The sequence below is a fragment of the Sabethes cyaneus genome, chromosome 1, assembly GCF_943734655.1.
Source record: "Sabethes cyaneus chromosome 1, idSabCyanKW18_F2, whole genome shotgun sequence".
Lineage (NCBI taxonomy): Eukaryota > Metazoa > Arthropoda > Insecta > Diptera > Culicidae > Sabethes > Sabethes cyaneus.
Window position 1 is genome coordinate 116745980 of NC_071353.1, and position 27423 is coordinate 116773402.

The window sequence follows — 27423 nt, forward strand, 5'->3', positions numbered from 1 at the left end:
ACGATATACCGATATAATGATGTTCAGTAAGATTAGCTCTATCGCCGATGTCCGTATGCTTCAACAGTAATGGGACAGTTTTGCAGATTGGTGATAGCACAAATCGTATGAAGGTAAATCCAAGCAAATGGGTCCTGTTCCAGTTGGAAGTTGAACTGTTTTATCATCGCAATATTATCGACATTCATCTTGTTTCTGCAACATCGATAACCATACTTTTGCATTATCGACATTTGTCTACACCCGCCGTAGCGACATTTGTCCTGTTTAACCAACGTGCCTTTCTTCTGCTTTACCGATGCGACATTTGTACTGCACCCGCTTAGTCGACAACGATCTAGTTGGAACTTTATCTGCGCAGCCGTTTTTGTTCCAATATGAATTTGCACCATTTAATGGAACTCCCGTGGAACATCGAACGCAAGTGGTGGGGGTATTTACTTATGTACAACATTATGTATTTTAATAAATCGCTTGTGCGACTTGTACACTTTAGGTTAGGACAGCGCTCCTTGTACGTTAGTTTTAAGTTTTAAGTGAAATATACCGCGTTTATATTCGATAACCAGTACCAGTGTTTTACTAGCAGTGTAGTCCAAAGGTGAAGAACAGTAATAGTCCTGACTCTAGTGCAAGTGTTTCCATCCCAGCGAGTCTGCAGAAGCAACCTAGTGCTCTGCAAGTAGTGATCCTGTGAAAGCAAGGTGTCCACCAGGAATCCTTATTCCGTCGCCTTGTTTGCTTCTTCCGACAGAAGCCCTACAGTCCATTTTGCTTGTTCCACCGAAGAGGAACATATGGTCCTTCGAACCGGATCTCCGAGCCGGTTATTCCTTCTTGCCATTGGATACGCTGCTAGTTTGAGTGAAAAGTGAAAACGAACCCGAAGAATAAACACGTTAGTGAAGTGAAAAAAAAAAAAAAATGCCAATAACGCATAGCCCACAGGGGTCGCAAGGGGCTAAGTCGCCCAATGATAAAGATGCAAGTGATAGTGAAAGTGAAAGTTTCCATGGTTTCGATGAAGGCGCGAAGCGCCCTTCTACAAGTGCTGTTGACAAAAGGATAACGGTTCTTTCTCGTCAACAATCTCAAGCGCAAGCGAAGATTCAGCGTATCGCTGCGATGATAGAAGATTCGATAGTTCCGCTTGCCCAGCTCAATGTGTATGTGAAGTGTGTAGAGTCAGCATATCAGGAGTATTGTTCTTTCCACAACCAATTAACAGCGGTTCTTTCCAATGAAGAAATGGATGAACATGATACGGATTACGCTATTTTTGAGGAAACATATCATCACGTGATGATTCGACTGGAAACCTTAATCCTAGAGAAGAGGAATTATGTTGAGCCGGCTCCGCCGCAAGTGGTCATCCGTCAGCAGCCTCTCAAGGCACCGGTCCCAACCTTTAATGGACTTTACGAGAATTGGCCAAAATTCAAGGCTACCTTTCTCGACATCATGTCTCAGTCCAATGATAGTGACGCTATCAAGCTATATCATTTGGACAAGTCGCTTGTAGGAGCTGCTGCAGGGATACTTGATGCCAAAACGGTGAATGAAAACAATTACGCACACGCTTGGGAGATACTAAACGAACGCTTTGAGAATCCACGAGTGATAATTGACAATCACATCAAAGGTCTGCTAACGATGAAAAAGATGTCAACCGAATCACATCGAGAGCTGCGTCAACTACTCGATAGCTGTACAAAGCACATAGAAAATCTCCGGTACTTCAAGCATGAGCTGACAGGCATCTCCGAGCTAATGGTGGTTCATTTAATTTCGGCCAGCATGGATCGAAACACGCGAAAGCAATGGGAAGGAACAATTGCGAAGGGTGAGTTGCCAAGCTACGATGGCACAATCACATTCCTGAAAAAACAGTGCAACGTACTAGAAAATTGCGAAGAGGTAGTTAAGTTGCCAAGTAGTTCCAAGTTAGTACAGAAATCAGCATTTTCCCCGAGAGTAACCACGAATGCAGCTACAGACAGTGTTAGCGAGTTGTGTGATTTCTGTAAAGGTGCTCATAAAAACTTTCAGTGTGACATCTTCAGAGGCATGAATTTATCGCAACGTGTTGAGAAGGTGCGTGAATTAGGCATGTGCTTCAACTGCCTCCAGAAAGGGCATCGTATAAAAGATTGTCCCTCCGAGCGTAAGTGCCAAAAATGTCGAATGCGTCATCACACGCAGCTGCATGATGATAGCGTGTGGAGATCATCGAGATATCAGAATTCAAATCCATCAGTTACCGGTAAGCCACAATTTGATCGTTCTCCTGTACTAGCATCCAGTGCAGAAATTAATACTAGCGATGCTGTAGCAACAACTTGTTCAATCGCCAAGTCCAATGCTAAGCGGACAGTCATGCTTTTAACGGCAATGGTCAACATCGTCGATCGTCGAGGCAAGGCTCATTCTTGTCGCGCTTTATTAGATTGTGGATCGCAGGTCAACCTTATCTCCAAACGAATGGTTGATTTGATCGGTTTGAAAACTTTTCCCAGCAGTGTTTTGATTGCTGGTGTTAATAACAAGGCAAGCAAAAGCGACAAAAAGGCCAATGTGGAGATTTTGTCAACCAACAACGATTTTCGAACAGTCCTAGAATGCATCGTAACACCGTCAGTAACCGGTTTAATACCAAGCTCGTTTATTGATACTCGCAACTGGTGTATACCTCCAGAATTCCAGTTAGCCGATCCTTATTTCAACGCTCCGCAAGCGGTCGATTTGCTTATAGGTAACAGTCATTTCTTTGCATTGCTGAAACCAGGTCAGCATAAGCTTGGAGCGAATTATCCAGAACTCCGCGAAACTCGACTTGGTTGGGTTGTAACTGGAGAAGTATATGAGCCATTAGTCGAAGCTGACTCCGTGTATTCTCATAAGATAACCGTTGAAGACGTTCATAAAGCTATGCAACGTTTCTGGGAAATAGAAGATGTCGCCGAAGCACCAGTTTTGTCTTCAGAGGAGCAGAAATGTGAGGAGCATTTTCGTGCCACGCATAAGCGTGATTCTTCAGGACGGTTTATCGTTCAGCTGCCGTTGAAGGAGAATGTTGTTCATCTGTCCAACTGCCGAGATCTTGCATTAAAGCGATTTTATATGCTAGAACATCGTCTTTCTCGTAACTCAGCGCTTCGGGAGCAATATGTAAAATTCATACAAGAATACGAAAGTCTTGGCCACTGCAAGCAAGTTGACGAGCGGAAGGATCTTCCAGCTCAGCGAAATTGTTATTTGCCTCACCATGCCGTAATTCGTCCAGGCAGTACTACGACAAAATGCAGGGTTGTTTTCGACGCATCTGCTAAGCCTTTAAGTTCCAGTTTGTCTTTAAATGATGTCCAAATGGTAGGTGGTACTGTTCAATCTGATTTGTTCTCCATAGTATTACGGTTCCGTAAACATAAATATGCATTCACCGCAGACATTAGCAAAATGTATCGCCAAATTTCTGTAGATTCTAGCCAAACCAGTTTGCAAAGAATCTTCTGGCGAGAAGGTTCAGAATTACCCTTGAAGGTTTTAGAATTGACGACAGTAACATATGGAACAGCAAGTGCTCCATTCCTAGCGACACGATGCCTGAAGCAGCTAGCAGACGATGAAATAAATAATTATCCAATGGGAGCTGCTACTGCAATGAACGATTTCTACGTTGATGATGTCCTTTCAGGCGATGATACATTAGAATTGGCATTAGAGCGACAAAGGCAGGTCAAGCAACTATTAGCAAGTGGTGGTTTTCCAATCCATAAATGGTGCTCGAATTCGGACGAACTACTGGCATATATTCCTGCTGTCGAACGGGAACAAAAAAAGGTTTTAGCAGACACCAACACGAACACAGTTATTAAGGTTTTAGGAATAATGTGGGATCCGCAGTTTGATCAGTTCATGTTTTTATCGAAGCCTTCTGAAGCGAATCAATCCTTTGATGTGCCGACCAAACGGATAATATTTTCTGGAATCGCGAGATTATTTGATCCGTTAGGACTCGTTTCTCCCGTAATTGTATTGGCTAAGATACTGATGCAAGATTTATGGCGCAGCAAGGTCGGTTGGGACGAACCAGTCGACATAGAGCACCAGTTAAGATGGAAACAGTTCCAGAACGCTCTTCCTCAACTTAATGATATTCGCATTCCAAGGCGCGTAATTTCAGACGACTGCAGTGTTCTTGAACTTCATGGATTTGCTGATGCTTCCGAACAGGCGTACGGAGCATGTGTTTACGTCCGCAGTATTCACTCCAATGAGTCGGCGCAACTACAGCTGCTTTGCAGTAAATCAACCGTAGCACCATTGAAAAAGGTAACAATACCCAGGTTAGAGTTGAGCGCAGCACGGTTACTTGGTCGCCTCGTCGCCAAGGTATATCCGACCATAAATATTTCTTTCCAGCAAGTGGTTCTTTGGTCAGACAGCCAAATTGTTTTGAGCTGGTTGAAGAAACCTACCGAAAGGCTAGATATATTCGTTCGTAATAGAGTAGCCGAGATACAATCAACAACACGTGATTTTTCCTGGAAGTATGTACGCTCATCGCAGAACCCTGCCGACATTCTTTCTCGAGGTCAAATGCCCAAGGAGCTAGAAAATAACACGTTATGGTGGTATGGACCATCTTTTCTTGCGTCAGCATATGATCAGTTGTCGGACCCAGTAGAACTTCCAAACAGTGAACTTCCAGAGATGAAATCTTTAGTCACCGCCCTACCTGTAACGAAGGAACAACCATTAGCTGTGTTTTCAAAATATAGTTCATTTAGAAAATTGCAACGAATCATCGCTCTGATGCTGCGATTTATTCATAACTGCAAGCAACGAGATCCAGCGGCACGAGTCTTCAAGGAATTACCAACAATCGACGAACAAAGAAAGGCGTTGCTTGTGATCTTCAAGGTTGCTCAAAAGCTTGAGTATAGTGATGAAATTGGGAGAGTAAAATCTGGTACGATGTGTAAGAAACTAGCCGCTCTCGGTCCGATTTTAGTGGACGGATTGCTAAGAGTTGGAGGGCGAGTTCAACACTCTAAACTTCCATTTGCTTCTATGCACCAAATCATTTTGCCCAATAATAGTCCTATTACCAGATCCTTTATTCGCCAGTTACATGTTGAGCACCTTCATCTAGGTCCAACAGGTTTATTAAACGTTCTTCGGCGAAATTACTGGGTAGTTAATGCTAATTCCACCATCCGCTCAGTGACAAGAGCCTGCATTAAATGTTTCAGGGTGCGACCGACAGAAACATCGCAGTACATGGGTAACCTTCCTGCCTATAGAGTAACGCCCGCACCGCCTTTCGCTGTAACCGGTGTGGATTATGCTGGACCATTTTTTATCAAACAAGGTGTACGGAAGGGAGCTACAGTGAAGGCTTATATTTCAGTTTTCGTATGCATGGTTACACGAGCAATACATTTGGAGTTGGTGTCAAGCATGTCAACTAATGCGTTTTTGGCAGCCCTTCAGAGGTTCATCAGTCGTCGAGGTATCGTTCAGCAATTGCATTCAGATAACGGTACTAATTTTCGTGGCGCTTCACATGAATTAAATCAGCTGTACCAGATGTTTCAAAGAGAGCAGCAAGCACATAATATCGAATATTTCTGTTTGTCAAAGGCTATTGATTGGCATTTCATACCACCGGATGCTCCAGAGTTTGGTGGTTTGTGGGAGGCAGCAGTAAAAAGTACCAAGATTCATTTAAAAAAAGTATTGGGAAACACATCTCTCAATTTCGAACAATTTGCAACTGTTTTGACGGAGATTGAAGCTGTCCTGAATTCACGTCCTCTCTTCGCAACCACATTGGATCCGGACCAGATTAAAATAATAACACCGGCAGACTATCTTATCGGTCGTCCACTGACGGCAATTCCGGAGCCCTCCTTAGAGAACATTAAGGTTAATCGATTGGACAAATGGCAGCATTTACAGATGTTACGAGAACATTTCTGGAAGGCCTGGAACAGGGACTATCTTAGCAGTCTTCAACCTAGGAAGAAAAATTGGAAGGTAAATACAAACATCATTCCAGGAACGATTGTCTTGATCCACAATAAAAACTTGCCACCGCTTCAATGGAAATTGGGGACAGTAACTAAAACTTATCCAGGCACCGACGGTTTAGTACGCGCTGCAGACGTTCGCAGTGAAAACACCACTTTTCGTCGCCCGATTACCAAATTATCAATCTTGCCGATTGAAGACAACAAAGCTGCTTGCTGCATGATAAATGCTAATCTAAAAGGGTATAATATTGGCAAGGAATGAATTGAAAAGATATTTCAACGGGGCGGAGTATGTTCCAGTTGGAAGTTGAACTGTTTTATCATCGCAATATTATCGACATTCATCTTGTTTCTGCAACATCGATAACCATACTTTTGCATTATCGACATTTGTCTACACCCGCCGTAGCGACATTTGTCCTGTTTAACCAACGTGCCTTTCTTCTGCTTTACCGATGCGACATTTGTACTGCACCCGCTTAGTCGACAACGATCTAGTTGGAACTTTATCTGCGCAGCCGTTTTTGTTCCAATATGAATTTGCACCATTTAATGGAACTCCCGTGGAACATCGAACGCAAGTGGTGGGGGTATTTACTTATGTACAACATTATGTATTTTAATAAATCGCTTGTGCGACTTGTACACTTTAGGTTAGGACAGCGCTCCTTGTACGTTAGTTTTAAGTTTTAAGTGAAATATACCGCGTTTATATTCGATAACCAGTACCAGTGTTTTACTAGCAGTGTAGTCCAAAGGTGAAGAACAGTAATAGTCCTGACTCTAGTGCAAGTGTTTCCATCCCAGCGAGTCTGCAGAAGCAACCTAGTGCTCTGCAAGTAGTGATCCTGTGAAAGCAAGGTGTCCACCAGGAATCCTTATTCCGTCGCCTTGTTTGCTTCTTCCGACAGAAGCCCTACAGTCCATTTTGCTTGTTCCACCGAAGAGGAACAGGTCCTCATCACTTTTTCAAGAAAATAAGAACATATCACATTCGAATACACATTTTTGGGGACCGCTATTGGAAGAACAAACTGTATCAAAGGTTTGGGCGTGCCGCAGGATAGCAAATTATCGTTCCAGCAGCATATATCTTATGTATTCGGTAAGGCATCTAGAAATCTAGGCTTCATGTTTGCTCATTAGTGCGTTCAGTTCTTGAATATTGTTGGCAAGTTTCGACAATTGAGTTGACAGAATCGAAACTGTACAGCAGAGATTTGTGCGCTTTGCCCTTCGACGTCGTCCATTTCCATAAAATTATTTAAACAATTCATTTTAATTAAAATTAAAAATAATTAATTTAAAAATGGTTTAAGCAGCTAGAATTTTGTCAATATTCAAGTAAAAATTTGCAGCTGTCCAGAATTAGGCACGGTCTTGGATATGGTACTGGCACGTTAAGCATAAATAATAGTTTTGATTATTTAGGAAGACTACAAAATTATTTCCATGACCATGGAATGTTCCATGTTTTTTTTACGTCAAAGGTCAAGGTGTGGTCAAGTCGGATTCTTAAATTAGTACTAGAACTCACCGGTTTTGCTGCTGCTGCTGTTCCTGACGTTTACGATAATTTTCTCGCTGTTCTTCCAACTTTTTGCGAATCAGAGCATTCTGCATAATCGACTGTGTGTGAAATTGCAACTCGCGTGGTGACGGGATGCGTTGCGGTATGCCGTTGGGTAGTGGAGAAAGACGCATCTGCTGCTTGGAGTGATGTTGAAACAGTAGATTGGCATTATTTGCAGCTGCAGCGGCTGCTGCTGCGGCTGCCGCGGCCGCTGCCGCAGTTGGCGGTACGGTAGCTTGCGGTGGTAGCAGTGGAACGGCGCCGCCACCGGGGCTGGGCTGAATCAAAATATTTGGCGAAACTACACGAGGACTGGTATTGAAGGTGCTTAAGACGGATGACAGGATTTCGCGATGAGGCTGCGCGGTTGCTGGATTGGCCAGCTGCTGCCAGAGGTTATGCTGCGACAGTTCTCCACGAGCAACCCCATGCAGCAAAGCCTGAGCTTCCGGGCGTTTGAGAATTTCCGCTTGACGGGTATCGTTTGCGGGTAAATGGTGGATTTGTTTCAAATGCAGCATTTTTTGTAACAATTCATTTTGTTGCTGTTGTTGGTGCAATAGGCCAACAGCCGCCGGATGGTTGACGGCTGCTGGATGATGGGACGGATGAGCACCCGCCGGAGGTTGTACATTATGCGTTGGGTGTGGCTGATTTTCAGAAATTGAAGCTAAGAGTTTCTTGAAAGCATTCATATCACGCTCATGCTGCTGGTCAACATTTGTGGTTGGTGTGATTAATCTCGGGATTGTTGGACCAGTATTCGGAGCATTGCGGTTACTATTCTCAACATCATTTTGCCGAAAACGAGCTTCAAGCTCTTCAACGCTATGGATTTGTCCTACGTTTGGTCCACTATTTGGAACAGGTCCCAGGGGTCCATGACCGCCCATGTTTCCTCCACCAGTGACACCAAGCATTTGCTGTAGGTTGCGATTCTGAATTTGCTGATGGTGTTGTTGTTGTTGTTGTTGCTGGTGATGAAGAACCGGATGATTCGCCGGATGGTTGCCTAGCAGGGGATGACCATGTTGTTGCTGCTGCTGCTGGTGTTGTTCTCTGTCCCGCTCACGATGTTGCAGATGCTGCTGCTTTTCACTACGTTGGAACAGTTCTAGTAACGAATTGGAAGATGTGTTTGCTGCCGGAGATATCGGAGCAAAATATTTGCTTGAATTCGAGTCCGGAATATGATCGTCTAGTCCGCTGGATGTGAAGTCATTAATCATGTTATTAATCTCATCTTGCAGCGATGAACGTCGGCTGTCAAAGTGAGGATTAGACTGAGATTGCGATTTTTGCTGTGATTGGGATTGTTGTCCCAATTGTTGCGAAGTTTGCGCCTGTGATGGCTCTTGGCGAAACCATTGCGAAAATCGTGATCCTCCGCTACCACCACTTTCTTTGCTGGGCATGTCCGGCTATAAAACAAACATAGATAGAATAAAACAGTACAGTTTAATGAACACGAAATAAGTGTATTGAATAAACAATAACAGAAATACTCACGTAAAGCAAATTATTGTCAATATTGACAATAAAGTCCTCAAAGTTGAAATCGTCGTCCGTTATTTTCGACTGCCCGATTGCGTTGGAGTTGGTGGCGCCAGCGGGTAACCCCAGCGGATTTACTGCGGAGGAAGTGGCAGATTTGCCTGGTCCTCCTTCGCTAGCTCCATCGCCAGGAGTTCGATCCTGCTGCAGTGAGTTTCCGGGGGAAGCCGCTTTCGTTGCGGTTTGATTATCGTTCCCACTGTCGGTCGGTGGTAGATCGGGATTATTATTTTTGTCATTTTGATTTGCAGTCAATTGTTTTAGCTTGGAATCCGACTTATCCGATGGCTTAGCATCCAAGCGGTCAGCATTCCCCTCTTCAGGGTTGTTATCTTTGTCCGATTTAGAGTCTTCTTCCGGTAATGGATCGTCGAAACCACGCAATTCTATTGTATCGTGTTGGGATGTAGGTTCACTGAACCACTCTGGTTCTTCATCCTTAGTATCGCTGTACTGTCTGCGACGTTCGTGGTGATTGGAGTGATAATGATTAGACGAATAACTGTTGGAATGGTAGTTATTGTTTCCGTGGGAGTCATTGTTGGAACCGAAGGAACTTGAATAGCGCGATACGCGCGATGGGCGAGTATCTTTCTCGTTGCGATCGTGATCTCCTCTAGTAATTTGACGGCGTTCAAAACGTTCATCTCCGCCTCGTTCGCGGTCTCGGTCAAAATCTTTTCGGAACTCTTTTTCGCGTTCCGACCTTTCACGCGGTTCACGGGAATCTCTAGAATCACGTGCATCCCGATCACGATCGCGAAAGCCGAGATTATTGGACGAACGGAAATCATTGCTCTCACTAACATCCTTATCGGGACGGTAATCCCAAGAGACATCTCGTGACAAAATCCGTCCGCTTCCAATACGCCGTTCTCGTCCGCCCAGAATATCTCGCTCGTTCCGAAGCAAACTGCTTCCGATAGAGAGACTGTTCGTGCCGCTGGCAGGGGCAGCGGGCATCTGACAACCCATATTGAAAGATCTGCGCTGAGGCGAAAGAACAATGCCATCCTCTTTACGTAATCTCTCTTTTGGGTCACGTATATCCAAACCACCAGATCTACGCATTTCCATTCTACCCGTTCCGACACCTCCATTACTTCCACTGGTCGCGGGTCCACTTCCACCACTCGAACCACCACCATTAGTCGATGAATAGACACCACGATTTCTTCCGTAATTTCCAGCAGATGATGATGGATTACCACTTTCCTCGTCAAACGGCGGTTCCGAATGTTTAACCAACATCAAGAACATTTTGGCATGCTTTTCCGACTTTGGTTCCTTCATGCAGGGTGGTTTTTTCTTGGAAAGCTCTACATTACGAAGTGCTAGCAGCTGGTTTACCGAATACCTTTTGTAGTAAAGCTTTTCATTATTGGCATCTCCACCATCGCTTGGTGCCAATTCTGACGGTGCCGTAGCGGATAGAATTGCCGGATCCATAGCTTCGAATGCACTTTTTTCACTGTTTCCATCTGAATTACCTACATTTCCAGCACCACCACCACCGCCACTGTCGGATGATGGGAGTGAGGAACAGGAATTTCCCTTTCCTTTTTCATCGCCAGAAACAGTGGTTAAATTACTTCCGCCGCTGTCTTTTTGTTGATGTTCCTGTATAGTCGGTGTTTGCCGTAAAGTTTCGAGCAGCATCGACGATTGCAACTCCATCGATATTGATTCCGACATTATTCCGTCTCAGTCGTCGACTCAACCCACGGATATCACTTTCGCTGCTGATTTTCTTCGCGTTTGCTTCGTTTGTTCGGCGATGGACGAAAAAGTTTCTTTTTACACCTTTTTGACGTTGTATCACTAACACTAAAGACTATTTGACAGTTCAAACTTTACGTACACACTCTCTCTTTTATATTCAAAAACGAAAAACGATAATGCAAACTCTTCCTCGTTTTCTCGAGATCTTGAATGTTTCCCCTTTCACTCACTCGTACGCACGGAACTTGTATCACAGATGTTTTTCTATTCCTTCTTTCTGCTACTCAATGAACGCACACACAGGATGGGTGGAAATTGGAACTCGTTTTCTTACTGTACACGACGCACACTTACAGCAGATTGAAGAAATATGATTTCGTAAATTTTGCAGTTTATGGCCCGCAAATACTCCTTAATAGATATGATTTTATAGCATACAAATATTAAAAACTACTTTTTACAAAACGATACTACCGATTGCTGCACTGCTAGCGAACGTTGCGAATCGATTTTCACTAGAAAATTGGGAATTTTTCGCAGTAGAGACACACGAACTTAAATGAGCAGCCATTAATGTGATGTGCCACCCAGCAACACTGTAAGCAGGGCTGTGACCCAGTGCTCTAAGTTAGCAAAGTTGCCAGAAAATATTGGCTACTGCCGTGTTTGTAATATTATTTAACAGCATTTTTTACATTTTCTGCATCATATATAGCATATTTACAATACTATTTTTTCTGCACGTTCCTTTAGCTTTATAGTGCAATGAACATCGAACACTAATGTTAAATATTAAAATATTAATAATAGCTAGAATAATCTATCCAGCTTTCCAGCGATAATGGCGGCTATTGGACAAAAGTGGGCACAATCTTTTGGCATTCATTGCAGGTGCGTTATTAGGTTCGTCCACAGAGAACAGATATCCAGGCTGGCATACCCAACCTGTATAAATTTTTGAAATGGCCATTTCGAAATAACCTCTCGTCCACGGTAAAGTTACCCGAAGTTACCCCTCGCATTTGTTAGTTTGGCGATTCGTTTGATGGCGGTGCCACCCGCAAAACTGAAATCCAATATATTTCTTTAACTTTTTTACTTATGCAAAAACCAAAAAAAAAAAACATCAAAAGCTTATCAGTAAACAAACCAGGGGTGTGAAATTGTCAAAATTTAGCGGACTAAACATCCATGGACGGCGACAACTTGGAACCAGCCAGTATACCGAAAATAACAGCTAAAATTAGTTAAATTATAGCTAAAAGGCTGTGTTTAACTGCTTTCTAATTAGTTTCAGTAGTCTTAAAATCGATAAACCTTCAAGTAGGCACTAGAACCAAAAGTACCAAAACCAATGAGTGGGACATGTACAATGTATGTAGTTTGACAGCCACACCACCCCGCTGAAACAAACCGAACGATGGGAATGGTACAAAGATTTGTTGATACTATCGAAACTAGTGTGGTATCGATAGTATCGTCAAACTTCATTGTTAGAAATGCTTTGCGATTTTTGACACACACGTGGCAAAATTCCGTCTCCTATTGATGTTATCGTGTTGTTATGCTAATTATCATTATTATTATTGTTGATGTTTGACTAGTTTTGTTCGAAATAGTATCCGTCAAATCATCGATAAATAGCCCCGTAATATCGATAGTTATTTCAAGTGTTATTTCTCATCGTTAATTGACGGAAATACTTGACGGTGATTGACAGTCAATTTAGTTTGGCGATTCGTAGGCTAGGCGGCGTTTGATAACTGTTGTAATTTTAACGGTTTTTCGTTTGAATTTTTACAAAGAAAATTACGAAAAATTTGTTCTAGCTTGGATGTCTGTTCTCTGTGGTTCGCCCTAACGGATAGTTACTATGGAAACATCCATGATTGTTTGTTGTTCGACTGTAAAAATGCAAACATCGTTAAGTTTTGCAGATCAGCGGATGAGGAACATAATTGAACGGAAGCAAACTTTTGTGGTTTGTGGTCATAATTTCCTATAAAAGCACCGGCTCAAAAAATCCCCTTTAAAATCGTGCGAAATAAATACTCGAACTCGAATGCACTCACCCGGGCAACCATTTCTTCATGTTTCTTCATTTTTCGATATATCAGTCTGTAAAGACACCAATAGAGAAAATCGATGGCGATCGTTACCATTTCTAAAAGAAATTTCTTCAAACTTAATAGAAAATTAAAGTTTACTTTATAAAGATCTTCACCAAAATATCGCTATCAACCGTCATCTTCGAAAATAAATATCAATTTCTGTCGCCAATTGGTTATTAATCTTTACGTATTTTTTTTGTTTTTATTTTTGGCTCGGGCAAGTTCCGAACTGTACAATTTCTAAACTGTACCACTAATCCTCAGATCTACGACTACTCTTGGGGAGCTTAGATTAAAATGGCAATCTCTAAAGGACCCATGCATGTATATAACTTATTGGCGAATTCGTCTATGTACGAGAGTCGCGAACTAATTTGGCAAAACTGGCAGAAGAAGATGCTTGGGTTCAGTGCTCAGTTCAAATGATTCGGCCAACATATTGTTAATTTCGGGTTGAACATACATCATATATGCACATGTATACGCATCGATGCCATTCTTCATTATCCTTTATCAATGTTAAAAGATGCAATGATATCAAAACAGAAGTAGTTTTAGATAAATATCTGCGAAGAGAATTAAAGTTTTTGCGATACTTTCATACTGAACAAAATTTAGTGTAATATCTTTAAAGATTTTTATCAAATTACTGACAAAGAAAATGTTTTAAATGCGAGTATCGATCTATGAAGAAGTTCAAATATTCGTATCGATATTATTGAAAATTAAACGTAAAGATTTATCATCACAAAGCTTTATTTTTGTATAAAGAACTACAAAGGAATTTCACGAGTGGTTGACCGGGCAGAGACAAACATTAACTTCATATTGGTCGAGCCGAGTGTTGTTGGTAAGCCGTGAGTTGGCCAGCGTCTCGTCCTGATAAGATCCGTTGCGCATTGGGACGTTATCCAGCTTTCCACGAGCGATAATGGCGGATGTTGAGCACAAGTGAGCACAATCTTTTGGCATTCATTGCAGGAGCGTCGAGTTCGCCTTGACGGAGTTACTATGGATACATTTATGATTGTTTGTTGTTCGAATGTAAAAATGTAAACATTGTTCAATTCTAGATAGAATTAACAAAAGGGCGAATGTCGCAAATGTAAACAAAACGGATGAGAGTTATTTTTTGCTGGACCAGCATAGGGAAAGCAACTCTCACTCGGTTTGTTTACGCTTGCGACATTCGCCCTTTTGTTAGTTCTATCTTCAATTTTGCAGATGCCAACGAGGAACATAATTGAAGATAGAATTAACAAAAGGGCGAATGTCACAAGCATAAACAAACCGAGTGAGGGTTGATTTCCCTATGCTGGTCCAGCAAAAAATAACTCTCATCCGTTTTGTTTACATTTGCGACATTCGCCCTTTTGTTAATTCTATCTAGAATTGAACGGACAAGAAGTCGGAGAGAATGTCCAAATCCAGCTTTCCACGAGCGATAATGGCGGATATTGAGCACAAGTGGGTGTTGTATCCATAAAAATAATTAAACTGTACACCTTCGTGCACAGTACTTTGTAATGTGAACAGATAGAATTAAATAATCTCTGGTAGCACTGTCGTGTTACGAGCATAGTCTGGATAAACAGAATAGTAAATAAAGCCTGCTGATCGAACTCAGCAAAGTTTAGTTTTATGTTACAACTCGAAGTACAAACGCGTGTGGTTATTCGGACCTATAAGAAGAACCTCCCTAAAGTTTCAGCTTTATTAAGTGGCGACGAGAAAAGTGGAAAATTAAAAGTGTAACCGGTAGTGTTTGCTTCGGAAAGCAGAAAACATTGTTGCAGCGGCGTACTGCACCTAGTGGATTTAGGCAATTTAGTGTGCGAGAAAAACAGCAAAAGTGCAAAAGTCCGTGGCTTTGATTGCGTTTTCGCAGCCGGACAGTGTACAGATTTAGTTTGCAGCTGTTTTGTATTCAGCTGGTGTCTGCGTAAGTGGTAAAAAACCGCTTTTGCGTCCGCTGTGTTGCGCCATATTTTTATGCTAGGGGAAGAATAGATTATTTTGTGATTCTTTTATTTCGGATACCGCCATTATTTAATATAATTATTTGCCAAATAAAGAAATTTTTTCTTGCCATTTTGTGTTAACAAAGGCTGCAGTTGCTTTTTTGTTTAAAACAAAAAAATTTGACAGCTTTGTTTCATTGTTTTCCTTTTTCTATTTACCAATAGGTTTTTAAATCTCACTGGTTCTTTGGAAAATTGCCGACAAATCATCCAGTAGGACAAACGACCGGATTATTTTAATTCAGAGCGGAACAAGCTCCATGAAACGTTTAAAGACGGCTACTGGATAGATCTTCTGGACATTTTGAATCAACCGGGTGCAGCCTGAAGAGTTTTTGCAGCGTTAAAAAAAAAGAGGATTGAGCCAGCGAGTCTGGTCAGAATATTTCTTTGACAGACTTTTGCGGTCAAGAGTATACCGGTATCTGGTAAGCGTTTTCAATTCTTTTTTTATTGGTTCAATTAAGTGATATATCTTAATAGATAATGGCTTATAGCGGTGAAAGTTCTCGCCAGAGTGGCAGCATTTTAATTGGCTCAATAGAGCCATATGTAGTAGGATCGTCTTTTGTTAACTACTCTGAAAGGCTTGATTATTTATTTCAAGTAAATGGAATTACTGACGTTGCTAAACAAAAAGCCCTTTTTGTTACGTTAAGCGGTTCTGCGGTTTACGATGAGCTTAAGCTTCTTTACCCATCTTCGGAAGATCTTAAGCAAGTTACGTATGCAGACATTTCTAAAAAACTTAGAGAGCGTTTTGATCGTGTTGAGTCTGATCTTATCCAAAGGTATAAATTTTATAACCGGGTACAAGGTCCTAACGAAAAAGCGGAGGATTTTGTGCTTGCAGTGAAACTGCAAGCCGAGTTCTGCGCTTTTGGAGAGTTTAGGGAAACGGCTATCCGCGACAAATTAGTAATGGGGGTTTATGATCAGTCCCTCCAACAAAAACTATTGAATGAAGACACTCTCAGTTTATCAACGGCGGAGAAGATGATTGTAAACTGGGAGCTAGCCGGTGCTCGTGCAAGAATGATCAATGATCGTAACGGTGGCCAAGTTGCGTCGATTAGAGGGCGTTTAGGTCGAAGGGACTTACACGATAATGGCCGTAGCAGAAGTAGAAGCCGCGATAACGGTTATAAGCGGCGATGGCAGAGTAGAAGTACGGAAGGAAGACAAACGGGGCGCTATGCGAATATGATCTGCGATTTTTGTGGCTTGAAGGGCCACATCAAGCGTTCTTGCTTTAAAAGGAGGAAAATGCAGAGGCAATCGGTGAAATTTGTTGACGGCAGGGCGGACGTGACTTTTGGTGACGATAAAATAGCCGACATGTTCAACCAGTTGAATGCGGACATGAACGATACGGACAGCGACAGTGACTCAGGTGACTATAGATGCATGCAGGTGTCTTCCGTAAATAGATTTAGCAGTGCATGTTTTTTGCAAGTATTTGTGCAAGGTAAACGATTAAAAATGGAAGTTGACTGCGGGTCTGCAGTGTCAGTAATCGGTTCAGATCTTTATAAAAAAATATTTAGCATACCTTTACAGAAAACAAAAAAGGATTTGGTTGTGATTAATGGTTCTAAGCTTGATATTTTGGGAAAAATTGACGTAATGGTACAGTTGAATTCCATTAAATGTATGCTACCGTTATTTGTATTGAAATGTGATCATGAATTCATTCCGTTACTAGGACGTACGTGGTTGGATGTATTTTTTCCCAAATGGAGGGAATATTTTATGAATACTTCACAGGTCAACAATATTGAATTGTTAAATCTGGTTGATAATTTTTTGATGGATATCAAAAAGCAATACTCAAACGTTTTTACTAAAGATCTGTCTTCACCGATCGTAGGGTTTGAAGCGGATATTGTTTTGAAGCAGAATACTCCTATTTTTAGAAAAGCTTACGAGGTCCCATATAGGCTTAGAGAAAAGGTGGTCGAACATTTGGAAAAGTTGGAGAAGGAAAATGTCATAACTCCTATCCAAACAAGTGAGTGGGCTTCTCCAGTCGTTGTTGTACCTAAAAAGAATGGTGAGATTAGGATGGTGATAGATTGTAAGGTTTCAATTAACAAGGTGATAATTGCGAATAGCTATCCCTTACCATTAGCGCAGGATATTTTTGCAAATCTAGCGGGTTGTAAGGTTTTTTGTGCCCTTGATTTGGAAGGTGCATATACTCAACTGAGATTGTCAGAAAAATCAAGAAAATTTGTAGTTATTAACACGATCAAGGGACTTTACACTTACAACAGGTTACCACAAGGCGCTTCATCAAGTGCAGCAATATTTCAACAAGTCATGGATCAAGTTTTGACTGGGTTAGAGAATGTTCGCTGTTATTTAGATGATGTACTTATTGCAGGAAGGGACATACACGACTGTCGGAGAAAGGTTTTTGCGGTTATGGAGAAGTTGTCTCAAGCTAATATCAAGGTCAATTGGAGTAAATGTAAATTTTTTATGAATTCTCTTCCATATCTAGGTCACATTATTTCTGAAAAGGGTTTGCTTCCTTGTCCGGAAAAACTGGCAACAGTTAGGGAAGCAGCTGTTCCAAAGAATGTGACTGAACTGAAGGCGTTTTTAGGGCTCGTGAATTATTACGGCAAATTTGTACCCCACTTATCTTCGAAGCTTAGTAGTTTATACAGGTTATTAAAAAAGGACGTAAAGTATGTGTGGGATGAGAATATTAACAAGGCTTTCGTTAGGTGTAAAGATGAGCTACTTAATGCTAATATTCTAGAATTTTATGACCCTATAAAACCAATAGTTGTTGTTTCGGACGCTTCAGGATATGGTTTAGGAGGAGTGATTGCGCATGACATTAACGGAATTGAAAAGCCTATTTCATTCACATCCTTTTCTCTTAACAGTGCTCAAATGAAGTATCCTATACTCCATTTAGAAGCTTTAGCTTTGGTTTGTACGGTGAAGAAATTTCACAAATATTTATATGGTCAAAAGTTTGTAATATACACAGATCACAAACCTTTAGTAGGAATCTTTGGCAAAGCAGGAAAGAATGCGATCTTTGTTACTCGGTTGCAGAGATATGTTTTAGAGATGGCTATTTACGATTTTGAAATCAGATATAGACCGTCTGAGAAAATGGCAAATGCTGATTTCTGCTCACGTTTTCCATTGAATCAGGCTGTTCCAGAACAATTTGATAAAGAAATCGTGAAAAGCATCAATTTTAGCCAAGATTTTCCTGTTGATTTCTCCCAAGTTGCCAATGAAACAAGCAGGGACGAATTTTTGCAACAAGTTATATATTATATGCAGAATGGTTGGCCAGAAAGAGTGGACAAGCGTTATGCTCATGTTTTCTCTAATGGTATAGATTTGGAAATTTTAAACAATTGTGTATTATTTCAGGATAGAGTTATAATACCTAAAAGCATGCAGAATGGAATTTTGAAATTATTGCATGCCAATCATTCAGGGGTTGTAAAAATGAAAAAGTTAGCTCGTAGAGCAGTTTTCTGGTTCGGGATTAACTCAGATATTGAAAAATATGTCGGGGCTTGCGAATCTTGCAGCAGAATGGCTGTGGTTCCCAAACAAAAAAACAGTTCTTCTTGGATTCCTACTAAGAAACCATTTAGCAGAATTCATGCTGATTTCTTCCATTTTGACCACAAAATATTTTTATTGATTGTGGACAGTTATTCAAAATGGATCGAAGTTGAGTATATGAAACATGGAACCGATGCAAAAAAAGTTTTAAGAAAATTTGTGGGAGTATTTGCTAGATTTGGGTTGCCAGATGTAGTGGTGACTGATGGTGGTCCTCCATTTAATTCTTGTGATTTCATAACATTTTTGGAAAGGCAGGGAATTAAGGTTTTGAAAAGTCCTCCTTACAATCCTTCTAGTAACGGTCAGGCGGAGCGATCAGTGAGAATTGTAAAAGAGGTTTTAAAGAAATTTATGTTAGAACAGGAAGTCAAAAGATTAGATGTTGAGGATCAAATTAGTTTGTTTCTGATGAACTACAGAAATACATGTTTAGCGTCTGAAGGGGATTTCCCATCAGAAAGGATATTTAGGTATAAGCCCAAAATGTTAATAGATTTGCTAAATCCTATTCACAGTTATAAATATCAGTTAGCTGAACCAACCGCATCCAATGATGTAACTAAACCAAAGATCATTGAGCAAGATAAAGTACAGCTCAAGGAACCATTAGATAAACTGACGATGGGTGATGTGGTTTACTATAAAAATCACAATCCCAAAGATTTTAGTAGATGGTTAAAAGCATCCTATTTACGGAAACTTTCTAAAAACATTTTTCAGGTGTCGGTTGGAAACGTCGTCATCACGGCGCATCGTAGTCAACTTAAACCAGCGAAATATTCACCTGCTAAGGCGTGCGGAATAGTTTTCCCTGGCGCTAGCAGCGATAAGGAGGTGCGTGTCGAAGGTACCAACCGCAAGCGAAGTTTTCGCTCAACAAGTATTTGCAACGAGGAAGTGTTTCGAGGGTTCGAAGAACCCGCCATCAAGAATCGGAGAATGGAGTCGTCTAATGAAGATCGAAGAGAAGCAGCAGGCATTACAACTCCTACTTTAAGGAGATCGAAGCGTTTGAAAAAAGCTAAAATCGAACGAAATTTTATATATGGAAATGCTTGTAAATGATTACTATCGAATTTAATATTTTTTCAAATTATAATTGTAAACATAGATTTAGCTAACATTATAACTAAAAGGGTAAAGAGTTGTTGTATCCATAAAAATAATTAAACTGTACACCTTCGTGCACAGTACTTTGTAATGTGAACAGATAGAATTAAATAATCTCTGGTAGCACTGTCGTGTTACGAGCATAGTCTGGATAAACAGAATAGTAAATAAAGCCTGCTGATCGAACTCAGCAAAGTTTAGTTTTATGTTACAACTCGAAGTACAAACGCGTGTGGTTATTCGGACCTATAAGAAGAACCTCCCTAAAGTTTCAGCTTTATTAGTGGGCACAATCTTTTGACATTTATTGGAGGAGCGTCGAGTTCGTCCTGACGGAGTTACTATGGATACATTCATGATTGTTTGTTGTTCGAGTGTAAAAATGTAAACATTGTTTAATTTTGCAGATCAGCTGAAGTGACTACTACGAGATATAAATACACTGATTCCAGTAAATACAAAGACTATAAAGGGAAATTTAAGAGTACCAACAGAGAGATCGCTGGTTCGACCGATGGAGCAGATTTAGATGAGTTCAGCTTGGATGATGCCGACTATACGACACCATTGCCAACAATGCCATGCGAGTGCAGAAAACACTGCACAACGAACAAAACGTGTTTATCATTCAACCATACATAAAGTGGGGACCGAAAAAGTCTTCCAGCAAATCAGAACATCAACTTGCGGAGGCGGAAGCGTTGGTTCGTTCGATACCCAAATGGACAGTAGAGTACGCCCTGAAAGTTCCGCTGGAATCGCTAAATAAAAAGCGTCTTTTTGGCGTTGGGAAACTGGAAAAAATTAAAATGTGTTTGCAAAACCTGCAAACTTCTGGAACGTTAATCACTTGTGTATTTGTCAGTAAGGGCACTTTGTCTCTGGTGCAAAAGCAGATACTAGAAGAACATTTTAAACTTCCCGTAATGGACCGTTATTCTGTAGTAATACAGATTCTGCGCTTGCATGCCATAAGCACTGAAGCTAAACTGCAGGTTGCAATGGCCGAAATTCCATACATTTGGAATCAGATGAAGAATCAAGACTCAGTACTAAAAGTCGTATTTATCTTACCGAATCACAAAGGCACATGCTTCGCATCCGCGAGAGAAAGCTGAAAAATGAACTGGCATCTATTCGGTCGCATCGCGATTTGCTCCGCAATAGACGCAAACAGAAAGGCTATCCAATTGTTGCTGTCGTGGGCTACACCAGTGCCGGTAAAACCTCTCTGATTAAAGCCTTCACCGAGGAAAAATCTCTCGAACCGCGGAATCAGCTATTTGCCACGTTGGATGTAACGGCTCATGCTGGCTGGCTTCCATGCAAGCTGGAAGTACTCTTTATGGACACCGTCGGTTTTATGGCGGATATCCCGACGGGACTGATCGATACTTGCCGATGTCATCGTCCATGTACAGTTGCAAGAAATTGAGCGGCAAATTCTGGTCGTTACCGGTCGCCAAAAGCTTATTATACGCGTTCCTATGGGCGGCCAAGAGGTGGCTTGGCTATACAAGAATGCAGCTGTAACGGAAACTGGTCGGAGCGGTGATTACCGAAGCCAAACTACAACAGTTTCGGCATCTGTTTGTTTAGAGAAGGGCTTCGTGAGCCTACGCCTAACTTCATCCATTAATACAACAAGTTGTGCAAAGTAATTAAGTCTAGTTCATGTAAATAAACACAACTGGTTGATAGCAAGAGTGAAAAAATATTATCTTATTGAACGAAAAATTCGTCTTTTTGTATTCAATAACCAGGTCCATCACGCTTTCAAAGCGCTCGAATATATGAAAACCTTAAAAGACGATTTTAATGTGCAGCCGATTGCATTTCAACATTAAAATTTACGACCACAAAAAACTTAAATCAATAATTGTTGGTGTCTAATTTTAACGAATCTAGCAATGGCTGTCATCCAAGCTGTAACATTAACCGAATTAACCGGCGAGTTGTGTCTTAAAGCTAACAAGTCGTAATTAATTTTATTTATCTATTAATCGCTGATCTGCAAAATTGAACAATGTTTACATTTTACACTCGAACAACAAACAATCATGCATGTATCCATAGTAACTCCGTCAGGGCGAACTCGACGCTCCTCCAATGAATGTCAAAAGATTGTGCCCACTTGTGCTCAATATCCGCCATTATCGCTCGTGGAAAGCTGGATACGCAACGGAAAGTTTCTCATCAAGTCGAGACGCTGCACAGTGGTTCCATTTGATAGGACGGCCGGCCATAAATGTATTTTTCATGACAATGAAGTCCAGCAGCATCAAAATGGACGAAAATAAGTCTCTTTTAAGCAAAACACACGTCAAAGTTGTATGTCCACGATTTCGTTAGAAATATTGCCCCTTTTATGACTGTTTAGACTACTGTGATAATCATTTAATGCAACGCACCGTATTTTGCACTGTTAATCTGACACTAGAGTGGCTTTTAGTTTGATCTACTAATGAGTTTGACTTCTTTTTCCTTCTTCCCCTTCTTTTTCACTTCATTTTCTTTGAGCGAAATCGTGTGCGAGATTCGACTGTGATAATCGTGTAAATCGGGGTATAATAATTATCATTCGCCACCTGGGTCTTTCGACCGAAATTCAGCCCTGATGTTTCGCAGTGTCAGTCAGCGGCATTTTGACATTTCTCTTTCTTCCATTTCCCCATTCACCGACGTTCAGTAAACCGATAACCGAAACATTGGAACATTGCATTGCTTTTGGTTGCAACTTCCATTGTAATTGTGAGAAATTTTGCAACTGTAAAGAACAAGGTAGCTTGGAAACTTGCCGAAACATTTGCAAATAATACTGTTGAAAAGGCTAAGCTATCGCTCTTTTTGTTCGACTGTAACGTAGTAAAAATGCTGGAAATAACCTGCAACGATCGTCTGGGTAAGAAGGTAAATCGCTAAAGTTGTAACGCGCAGTTAGAAACCGTAATAATAACACTCGTCCATTTCCGGCAGGTACGCGTGAAGTGTAATCCAGATGACACGATTGGAGATTTAAAAAAGCTTATTGCCGCACAAACGGGGACCCGGTACGATAAGATTGTGCTAAAAAAGTGGTACACCATCTTCAAGGATAACATCAAACTATCGGATTGTGAGTAATACTGCGATTAGCAGTTTGCAAAGTTACCTAGTAGCACCAGTAGTTAAATGTATATTTTTATTTTTTGCTTTTAGATGAAATACATGACGGAATGAACCTGGAACTGTACTATCAGTAAAGAAGGACTTTGCAGGGGATTTTTAATATTAAGGTAATCAATAGTACATTGTCACGTCATTTAAAGTCTCAATCGAAAGTGTAAATAAAATAAGTTACTACGCAAATAAGAAGTCTGTATCCGGTACTGAACCAACGGTAACTCTTAGAGTCTTTGGTCAGAGATGCCTCTTACCGTTAATTTATTTTGAAAGATGATGGCATAGTCTGGCATATCGCACGATATCGATAGATGATATAGTGCACGGACGGCACGAAAGTTCGTTAACTACGCATATGCTAATGCTAAACTACAAGCTCCTTAACTCCTTAATGTTTATTGCCCATAACTTGCTTCAGCAGAGCTGTCTTAGAGCGATTCCCAAGAACTGTTGGCATTTATAAACTCTCAACGTAAAGAATCTCAACGTAAAGAGCCAAATTTCGAAAGGCTCTAATAGCTTCATTCCAAATATTGACATCCTTTGATTGAATAATGCTCCACAGTTGCAGAGTATACCTATGTTCAGCAGTTTCTATATCTAGTCGGCAAAAACGACATTCAGTAGTATCATTTTTACCTATTTTATTTAAGTGATATCTGCTCGGGCAGTGACCAGTCAACAGACCAGTAATTACCCGAAGATCCTTTTTACTAAGATTTAATAAGATCCGGGCTTTTGCTGCACTCGGTCTTATGAATCTTTTTGCTTGTCTGGATATATTCGTGGCGTTCCAATTTGATTCTACCATGGACATTTCCCATTTTCTTATTTAGGTCCTCAGAGCACACTCCGGGACTCCGCAAATGCTTCCCATATCACTGACGGTATTATAGAAGCAGACTTAGTCGCAGACAAGCTTGGCATACACTTTTCGCTTTGATTTTGTTCTTTTGATTACTGGACTTCAGCGAAGTAGAAATAGAAAAAGTTGTGGGGCATGTGGAAGTAAAGCTTTATCTTTAGTATTTACGCCGCTGTAGAGCTGTAATGCCGTTGGTAGCAAAAAGAGCCCACTTTTCAAAACTTTCATGCCATCCATGCGTCATGCCATCTATCGACATCGTGCGATATTGCTGAACACTTCTCCAGGTTAACTATAATATAGTTCACGTCGTACCAAGCGGCACGTGTTGATTTTAAAGAAAGTGACAGTCGTCAGTCGAGCGGATCAGAAAGTACATTTTAAGATCATCTGCATTCGAGAGCCGTGGGCCCTTAGTGACTAGATTAACGTCGTTGAAATAAAGCAGAAAAATCAGAGGACCTAGGTGGCTTCCTTGAGGTACGCCTGATGAAGCTGGATAGCTATCGAATCGATAATCGCCAACGGCAACCACCAGTTGTCGATCGGTGAGGATATGAGCGAAACCATTGCAAAAAGTTGTCGCTAACACGACACCCAGTCTATGTAGTTTTGCAATTGTGATGGCGTGGTTTATCTTGTCAAAGGCTGCTGACAGGTCAGTGTATTAAACATCTGTTTGAGCAGTATAATCAATATATATAGAATGCCAGTGTCGCTGCAGTGCGCGTGGTAAACATCACACATGTTCAGATAATGTATTTACATTATATATGCAAATGTGTGCGTGCCTGAGATTCATCAAAAGGGGAATCTCATTGTCAAACTTTGACAACCAGTTTAAAATTACAATTATGGCTGCCAAGTAATGTGATTGGAAACTTCGCTTGCTTCAAATTTCTGAAAAAATCAGTGCAAAAGGGCGCAGTTGTGGAATTCTATTCATCCGGACGAAAAGAAAAAGAACGTTTAAAACCATTTCACTGGCATAAAAACACAGCGGAGAACGCACTGATGACAGCACCAACCAGCGCACAGATAAAGAACAGATAAATATTGCTGTTGCAGTTGAAAACTGTAATAATCGACTCGCGACATTCGGTTTCATTCTTGTTCTGTGTGTCGCAACTACGTCGCACGTGGTGCGCTGTACAGCGCATCAATGTGCGATCACAGCGCACCACGTGCGACGTAGTTGCGACACACAGAACAAGAATAAAAGCGAATGTCGCGAGTCGATTATTACGGTTTTCAACTGCAACAGCAATAACAATGAGCAACTTTGACAACGAAAAGTTCCCGATTCACAGACTTGATACAGATTGTTAGCATCATGTTTACCACAATGAGTCCTATAGAAAAACAGCGACACTGACATTCTATATATATTGATTCTACTGTTTGAGCTCGTTGTGCCATACCTTCCGTTATGTATGATGTAAAACACTACAGATTAGTAGTGGTAGAGCGCTGGGAAGTGAAGCCATGTTGATCCGCACTTAGATATTACAGAGCACAGTGGGAAAGCAGAGGTTCCGTGACCACCAGCTCAAATAGTTTCGAAACTGCACTTAGCGATGTGATGTCTCGGTAGTTGTCTACATCTCGTTAACTTGCTTTTCAATGTACAGGGAACATATGTGCAAATTTCCAACACGACGGGAAAATCCCACTGGAGATGGACATTTGAAACAAACCGAGCAACGGTGTCAGTAAGCAGTCTACGTGTTTCTTCAGGAATACGGATATTATAGACCTTTCTTAGTTAAGTGGCTTGTCGTCTTAAGATAAAGCCTGTTTTTCTAATTAACTTGGTTGTGGGCAACTGGTCTTCAACCCCTCGGACACCGAATACTCTCCGACAGATCTCGCTCCAACTGGTCTGAGCATCTTGCTCGCTGCGCTCCTGATCATCTTTTTCCTACCGGTTTTGAGGCAAATATTATCTTTGCAAAGTAGTCCGGCGTTCTTGGAACATGCCCTGTCCATTCCAATTCCATAGAGCTGTGGTAGTTTATGATTCATCATCCGCCTCCATACTCCGTTCTCCTGTACGCCGCCGAAGATCGCCCTTAGCACACGTCTTTCGGAAACTCCGAGCACTCGCAAGTCCTCCTCGAGCGTTGTTTCATGCCCGGAGAGAACAATCGGTCTAATAAGCGTCTTGTTGGGGGCTTAGTTTGCTCGACCGCAATTGCTTGTGAAGCCCATAGTAAACACGACTTTCTATTGCGCTATGTCAAACAGCAGGCATGAGAGGCAATCACCTCTGTTTGTGTCTTTCCACGTTCTGCGTTCTCCTCATCTATCACCCTCCTACATTCATCGTCAAACTAATCCTTCCGCTGATTCCGAACCACATGCCCGAAGGAGCTCTCCGGTACACTGCTGATGGCTGTTTTGATGGTGTTCCAACAGTCCTCGAGAGGGGCTTCGTGCAGCTCTTCCTCTTCCAGCAGCGCAGCGTCGAGTGAGTGCGCGTAGTTTGCAACGACGTGTGGCTGCTTCAGCCGCGGCGTCTGGCGACCAAGGCTGGCGTTGTTGGTACCAAATGTTATTCACAATGGAGAATTTTGAGCGCATCTTAACCATTACTAGGTAGTGGTTCAAGTCAATGTTAGTGCTTCGATAGCATCTGACATCGATAAGGTCTATGAAGTGTCGACAGACGATAAAAACGTAGTTGATCTGCGATTCTGTCTGATTTGGTGACCTCGAGTTGTAGTTGTGGTTTACTCCAAAATTCTAAAAATGCCGTTCAAATATTACGAGTACGTCTGCCATTATGGCTCGTAAAAAGCTGGATAGGAGTCTATGCTGGAAGAATGTACAACGCACTGCCATGTTCTTGGAGGCGGCAAAGTCGATAGTTTTAGGCCCATTTCATTGGCCAGCTGGTGTGCGCTACTCTTCCAATCACCGGTTTGTGTTCGTCCGCCTGGCTGACTTGAGCATTGAAATCCCCGATGATCTTGATATCATGTTTTGGGCAGCGGTTATGCTTATGCTTCAACTGCGCGTAAAATTCATTGTTGTCACCGTTGACACATTGTTGTCGGTACTTCTGACGTGAGGGCTGTGCACGTTGATGATGCTTATTTTGAAGAACCGGCCCTTGATTATCAACCTCCACATTCGAGGATAGATTGGCCACCACCCAATCATTCGTTTCCGCATCTCGCCCATCACTATGAAAGCTGTGCTCAGTTCGTGTGTGCAGCCGCAGTTGCCGTAGATGGTATGTCCGTGTCCTAACGTACGTACCGTTGAGCTCTTCCAGCCCACCTCCTGCAGTGCTACGACGTTGAACTTGCGGCTCTTCAATACGTCGCAGGGCACTTGAGTGCTCCCTTGAAAGTTGAGAGATCGGTAGTTTCACGTCCCGAGCTTTCAATCCATGTCCTTTTTCGTCGCGATGGTCTATTCCAATTGTTCCAGTCCGAATTTCCTTGGTCTTCGTTTAGTGACGTGCTTCAGTTTTTTTCGTTAGAGCGGCTTGCAAAGCCTGCAACACCAGAGTTTCACCGGAGGACCAAGGAAGTCGAAAGAGTTCTCCTTCGCTCCAAGGGTGCTCGTATTCCGGCAGGTGCCACGATGAGCTGCTGAATAAGAGGCCGTGAACCACTGTTGGGTTTTTTATGCCTACAGATGCGCAAGG

At 41.7% G+C, this 27423-nt stretch overlaps 1 protein-coding gene and 1 pseudogene across 1 annotated transcript in view; one reads left to right on the forward strand and one right to left on the reverse strand.

The window, feature by feature from the left end:
• LOC128732976 (homeotic protein female sterile-like) overlaps positions 1–11405 on the reverse strand; it is a 29123-nt gene extending 17718 nt beyond the window's left edge. Inside the window, exons 1-2 of the mRNA XM_053826483.1 lie at positions 9121–11405; positions 7576–9032 (exon numbers count right to left, since the gene is read on the reverse strand). Coding sequence (XP_053682458.1) covers positions 7576–9032; positions 9121–10860 — 3197 coding nt within the window. The 5' untranslated portion in view covers positions 10861–11405. The remainder of the gene's footprint in view (positions 1–7575; positions 9033–9120) is intronic.
• Positions 11406–19943: 8538 nt separating this feature from the next.
• Positions 19944–21173, forward strand: LOC128746148 (putative GTP-binding protein 6; annotated as a pseudogene).
• The last annotated feature ends 6250 nt before the right edge of the window (positions 21174–27423 follow it).